Raw genomic sequence first — 6649 nt, 5'->3', positions numbered from 1 at the left:
GGGTATTCGGAAATGTATTGTAAAGTATCGTCAGCATCTCTAATGGAAGAAAGAAGGGTCCAGGAGCGATGGGAAATCGGCCAGCTTTTAGCTGGCTCTCCTCTTCAATTTGCTGAAAAGAAGGAAAGGAAATGGTGTGACTGTTCCTCAACAGTGCAGGATGGTTTGTGTGAGGAGAAGCCTGTAAGAGTTCCCATTTTTTCTTTGTACCACTTGTTAGGATTACAGTTAAAAATTACACTAAAAATTTTTTTTTATCATGAAGACACAAATATGATTTATCTTCTTTTGTATATGAGTTACCTTTTTTTTTTTTAAAGATTTATTTATTTTTTGAAAGAGTTATACAGAGAAGAGAGGCAGAGAGAAAGAGAGATCTTCCATCTGCTGGTTCACTCCCCAGTTGGCCGCAATGGGCGGAGCTGCTCCGATCCGAAGCCAGGAGATTCTTCCATGTCTCCCACGTGGGTGCAGGGGCTCAAGGACTTGGGCCATCTTCTACTGTTTTTCCAGGCCATAGCAGGGAGCTGGATAAGAAGTGGAGCAGCCAGGTCTCGAACTGGCGCCCATATGGGATGCCGGTGCTTCAGGCCAGAGCGTTAACCCACTGTGCCACAGCGCCAGCCCCATGAGTTTCCATTTAATTCTTCACATAATCCCACCCCAGTTCCCCTTCCCCTCAAAGGCAGTGGAGACACTTTATGGAATTCTTTCTTCTGGAGATAGCTTGTCTGGAACATATGTACATAAGTATACATAGTAGGAACATAACTACATTGGTGCACATAATAGGCCCTCAGGAGAACTATGTGACCAGAATGGTTTCCATGTGGTTCCCAGCGTGAGGTCCATTTGTAGGAGGAACGGAGCACCATGGTCCCTGAATCTTTCCCTTCTCGTTTTCCATCCCTCGCTAGCAGACTACAAGGCACCCTACAGGGGAGAAGAGATGATCTTTGATTTCCAAACCAGAAATATGGCGAGTAGATGTGGTTGGGCAGGAGCTCACACATGGCACTCTCTGAAGCAGGTAAACACAGCGACGCCACAGAACCCCAAGAAGATCCTGGTGTGCGTCACTGGACTTTGTGCTCCGTGCTTTACAAACAGGTCAAATGCATCAACCTACAGAATGATGGACTTTCATGTTAGAAACACGTGTACTGAGCCTTTCTAATAGTATATCATGGGGTTGTGCGTGTTTTTTGTTATTTTTGTCTGCTCATTTTGTTGGTGAAATTAGGGTTTCTTCCTAGAGCCCACCTATCTTAGGCCCAAGTCTGTCATTTCAGCAGTCCTTGGCTAAAGCTGCTACTGTGGATACTGCGTGTGTAAATGATTCCCAAACTTAGATTCCTTCCAGCACGTGCATCCGCACAGAGGACCCCAGCAGGCCTGAGCATTGCTGCTGCTTCGCTTCACATAATGAATATTCAGAGGCTGCAGTCGCTGAGGACTCAGGTGGCAGAAATAGTAAGGTGATTGAAGCAGCCCCTAATATGCAAGCCCAATCTGCATTTCAGCCATCAGACACTCCGATGACAGCACATTCCCCATTCTCTGCCCCTCGGACCGCATGAGAGCAGAGTCCTGGGGAACCTCCCATGAATCGGACATCTGTTCCGTGCACCAACATGCTCACGTCTTTCTGTATGATGTGTTGTAATCAGCATGTTGTTTGTAAAAGACAACAAGCCCTTCTGTAGTCCTCTCCACAAAATGCATTTAGGCCGATCGTTCAGCATAAAGGACGCACTGTTGAGACCGGCAATGCGTGCATTGTTTTCCCTATAATGCAGTCAAGATCTTCATAGCAAAATCTAGTGTGTTTTTTGAAATCTTATTTTATATGTTTTGTCACCCTCAGCAGTTGAACTAAAGTAGGAACTGCTCCATTCTACCACGGGTTAAATTATGCTCTGTGCAGATCTGGTGGCGATGCATAAATTGCAGCCCTTTCTTTTTTTCGAAGGATTCTAAAATAGGTTTTCAGAATTAGTGCTGGATTTTTGCTTCTGTATGTGTGGTGACTCTTGATTTTCTCCCTTCGGAGAAGCATCCTTTGCAGCAGTCCCCCTTCCGAGGAGTCACTTAGACACTTCCAGCTGGTGGCTCGGGATCCAGCCATAATAGAGCTTCCTCGGTCCCAGCTGTCTTCACTACGGTAAATGCATTACGATGGCTGCACTCTCCCGCAGGGGTTCAGGTAGAGGAAGGTGGAGGATGAAGTCTGGACCCCGTCCTTTTGGTTTTTAAAAGCTTCAGCTTCGCCAGCATCTTTGCATTTTGAATGTCTTCCTGCTTCAGTCAGAGCCTCCTCTCCAGTGAGTGGAATGCTGCTGTCCGCCTGATTAGAGGTGCCTGAGGATATCACCTTGTACCAGGAAGCCCTGCGTGCTTGAGAGAATCGCTGTAAGTGCAGTATGGCTCATGCAGCCTCACAATTAAAGAAGAACAGGGATTTAGAGATCAATGCCGAAGAAGAGACCGAGAAGAAAAGGAAACACCGCAAACGGTCCCGGGATCGGAAGAAAAAGGTAGCTGTATGTCTTGCCTGGATTCTTTTTGTTTTAATCTCCTGCTGGCATCTGTGGGGTGCATTCAGGCCCTCCCCCCCCCATGCTGTGTGGGGTGTGAATTGGGTGTGTAAATCAGGGACAGCTGAGCGGACCCTCTGGCAGACCCTGGCCGTGAGATGGGCAAGGCCAGGGAAGGGTTTCTCCAGCGGGGCGGGCGATGCAGGGCTCTGCGGAAGGTGTGCTGTGCTTTACAGAGGCAGGGGCGGGCTCCATGACACAGAAAGGTGTTGTGAAGGAGTTCAGAGCACTTTTTCCTCCAGAGCCCGGTCAAGGTTAAATGGACCACCGGGTCTCGGGTTCAAGGCTGAGGCCGGCAGAGCTGGCCTTTGTACTTCTTGGAGGTCTGGCTCATGGAAAAGCAGCTTTTGTGCTGGAACTGTGTCACATGTGCACGTTGCTCAGGCAGATCTGTGACCTTAAGACGTAGCAGTAAAGTCATTTCCTGCCTCGTTTAGCTTCCTCTTTTCTTTTTTGCTTCCTATTTCTATAAAGTGCTTTTATCCTCATGGTACGATGGAAGTAAGCTACTAGAAACAACTTTTTGGGGTTAAAAAAAAAAAAGCTAGAATCCCAGAGGGTTTTTTTTTTTTTTCCCCTGCTGGGTGAGAGTGATTTTCCTAAATGCAGGAATTCCTGTGAGATGGCTGGGACCTGCAGCCTTCAACACTGGATTGCTTGAGATCAAAGCTTAGGCACTCGTGATTCCCCTTCTGATATCCCAATGCGGTGGTGGTGAGGGGGTGGGGTAGGAGGAATACTCTAGGTCAGTGGTACCTTATGCCAGCTGAAGAATACTTTCTGAGCCATTGGTGGCTTTACCCTTACATATGACTCTCAGATGCTGACCGGGGAGTGAGGCTCCAAGGCACTTTCCTTCCATGCCCGTGAATAAAAATTGCCTACAGCTCTGTGATCTGAATGTGGAAGACAGGTCATAAAGCATTTTGATGTGTCTTTGTGAGAATTCCCAAGGGAAGGATATTCTCAGTTTGCTCTGGCCAGCGCTGCACGTGCTCTCTAAATGACATGCAGATTGGATTTGCCCCATGCACCTTCCTCCCGGAGTGATCATGACAGTTTTTGGTACCTTTGCCGTTTCCTTCTGAGTTAGGATCTATAAGGAGAAGCCTCTCTGCTTTTGGTTCCAGAGCAGACTTTAGCAGGCTGAATTTGGAGAGCTGCAATTGTGTTATGCTGCAAGTTTTTAAATATGGATAGCTCCCCCACCTTCTGTGTTCTGGTAAATAAACTTCTTGAATATGTTTTCATTAAAGCACAAACTTAAGCCAAGAAATTGTATGCAGTCATATTTTAAAGCATTCGATAGCAGTGTTGCTATGAAATTGTCATCTTTTGCTAGATTCCGTCCTCATTGCATTCAGTTTATTTAGTGGGCAGGTCACTATCAATTGCCCCCTCTCCACTTATCTCTCCCTTTCCCACCCTTCTGTGAGAAACTGGCTTCTCAGAAACACAGGCAAAGGTTCATATGTCTGCATAAAGGTATGGAGTCATGATTGATGTCCAAATTGTGTGTGAAGAGTTGTTAGCCCAGCCAGGCTCATGTGCAGCAGCTTCATGACAGAGCTGCTGCCTTTGTGCCTGGGCCCCTGCTTGTCTTAGAAGCAAAATAGGGAAGCGGGGAGGCAAAAGGAGTTTCTGGACTCACTGAGCCGCAGCAAATGCCTTGTGAACCAAACTTCTCTGTTATGAGTATAACAGAATCTGTCCAATGTAAATCTCTTAGCAACCAGGAGGGAACATGGAGAAATAACAATATCACTATTGTAAATATGCAAGGGGATTTAAATGTCTTGTTCTCAGGACATTCACAGAGCACATCCAAAAAGTGGCGCATGGATAATGCTTTCATTGCAGTTGTACTTGTTAATATATAACACCCTATAATGGGTATAATCCCCATCAAAGATGTGGCATACAAGAGTATTATGGAAGCTAAACTATTCACAATGAAAATATTTCATGGACTATTTTTAATGTACAAAGCTAAGATGAAATTATTTTGGAGAGTTACTCTAGATTTAGTTCAGTGGCATAGCATATATAACCCTTATTCCCTACAAAGTGACTTGCTTCAACTCTTCTTTTTTCTTACCTTTTCCTAACAATTAAGTTTCTAAAAGGTAAGAAGGGGAGAAAAAAAGCAAAATCGCCTTCGAGAAGCAATAACATAGAGCAGCCCTTGTCTAGACTGTTGAGGAACAGATCTCATAGGTTTTTTTTTATTATTATTATTCAATTCTTTTTCTTTTTTTTTTTTTTTCTTCCTAAGACTAAACAAGAGAGGGAGGAGGAAGGGTTGGAGAGTGGGAGGGGGAGGGAGGGTATGGTGGGATGAATTACTATGTTCCTAATGTTGTATTTATGAGATACATACAAATAAAAAAGAAGACCTATGGGCTACGTCATTCCATACTGCAGACCCCATGTCAATTTGGAAAGGTGTTTTTAAGTATTTAGTAGATTGTTAGGGGGGTAGTTTCTCTCATCCATCGGCAGAAATATCCTCTAGAATCTTCTCATTACAGAAAACAGAAAAGCTTAAGAAGCATTAAGGTACTGTCATGTACTATCAGATTAAAAAATATCTAATTTCTAAAATAAAGAATTTGGTTCATGGAATTTCTGCAATTCAGACTTGAGCAAGCTCAAGATAATTCATTCTTGATTATATGACATGGTACGGGATATTAACTAAGTCTTATAATCAAATCATAACACACATATAGACCTAACATTGGATTCACATTTCATCAGGTTTTTAAAAAATCCAATGAGTTATATAGTTGGTTTATTTTGAATATGAAGTAGAAAATTTCTAGGAATTTCTAATTAGTTGAATTTTGATAAAGATATGTTTTATTCTTGACATAGCAACTTAAGTAATGTCAAAGAAAAGAAATTCTCCAAGTTCTTAAAAAGGAAATGCATGTAGGTGGAAGAATCCCTGATCTTTGCTCAACAGTGTTTCTGACTTAAAGGGAGGAAAAGGTTTCAATGAATATCTAGTTTAATGCGTATCCAGTTAAGTTGCTGACGAGAGTGTTTACAGACATCCCTCACCCATCGTTCCCCACGACTCTTCCTGCTGCATTTTCTTTTCCCCTTCACACTCCTTTCCTGATGGGCCACTTAGGTGGGCAGCAGGTGGGAAGCATGCCAAGGGTAGACATGGTGCCCATGGTGGACTAGCAGTGGGTCCCTGCCCTGATTAGCAACTTACTCTTTTGGTCCCCTGTTCCCAGCAGGGTCCCTGCTCCATAGCCGGTGGTCAGTAAATGGCCCACCGCACTGGAAACCTATAAGGGTTTGAAGTCACGAAGTCTTCTTGTGCACGGTGCAGTCCTGCTGTTCCCTTACTGGCACTGGCTTCTGGTGCCCTGTGTGCCTGCATAATTTGCACCTCCCTAATGTGAGCTACAATAACCAGGGCGCTTCAAAGCTTGCACAGAAAAATAGAATGGAAATGGAAATGTAAATTTATTTTGGTGCAAAAACTTTTTGAAATCCTTGCAGTGCTTTTACATAATAGGTGTTTTCCATGAATTTTTTTTTTGAAGACCTCTTGTGTGCATGGGTTTTGATTTTTTTTTTTACACCATGATAGACTTACCTTTTAAGTCCATTTTCTATGAACTTTTCCAAGTATGTTTGGAAATTGAATATGAAAATTGAACCCTAATTTATTTTTTAAATGTATGAATGTCTGCCTGCATATATTTGCTATGTCCTGTTTAAAAAAAAAAAAACACTTTGAAGTGACCTAAGGAAATTTGTATCTATAAAGAAACCTCATGCCGTTCCTTCTCCATATGTGTGCTTGACACAATGCTAGATACCTAACTAATTCTGTCATTGATGTCCTTTCTGATCATTGATGTCACATTTATGTAGTTATCCTTGCATTCGTGTACTCATTCAGCAAACATTTATTGAGTGTCTTCTGTGGATGAGGCGTTACTTCACATGTTGGAGACAAAGCTAAAGGAGGCATAGTGGCAGCAGGGTAGCCTGAGCCAATGTCGGGGGAGGGGTTCGAGCTTATTAGT

At 43.5% G+C, this 6649-nt stretch overlaps 1 protein-coding gene across 8 annotated transcripts in view; it reads left to right on the top strand.

Annotated features, from left to right (window-relative positions):
• Positions 1 to 1843: 1843 nt before the first annotated feature.
• ANK3 (ankyrin 3) overlaps positions 1844 to 6649 on the top strand; it is a 353783-nt gene continuing 348977 nt past the window's right edge. For all 8 annotated transcript variants that reach the window (XM_070057690.1, XM_051823304.2, XM_051823298.2 and 5 more), the window contains exon 1: positions 1844 to 2537. In XM_070057690.1, the coding sequence (XP_069913791.1) occupies positions 2424 to 2537 (114 nt within the window). In that variant the 5' untranslated portion in view covers positions 1844 to 2423. The remainder of the gene's footprint in view (positions 2538 to 6649) is intronic.

Source organism: Oryctolagus cuniculus, chromosome 15 (genome assembly GCF_964237555.1).
Source record: "Oryctolagus cuniculus chromosome 15, mOryCun1.1, whole genome shotgun sequence".
In the NCBI taxonomy this organism is placed as follows: Eukaryota; Metazoa; Chordata; class Mammalia; order Lagomorpha; family Leporidae; genus Oryctolagus; species Oryctolagus cuniculus.
This window is presented reverse-complemented; position numbering and strand designations above follow the sequence as displayed.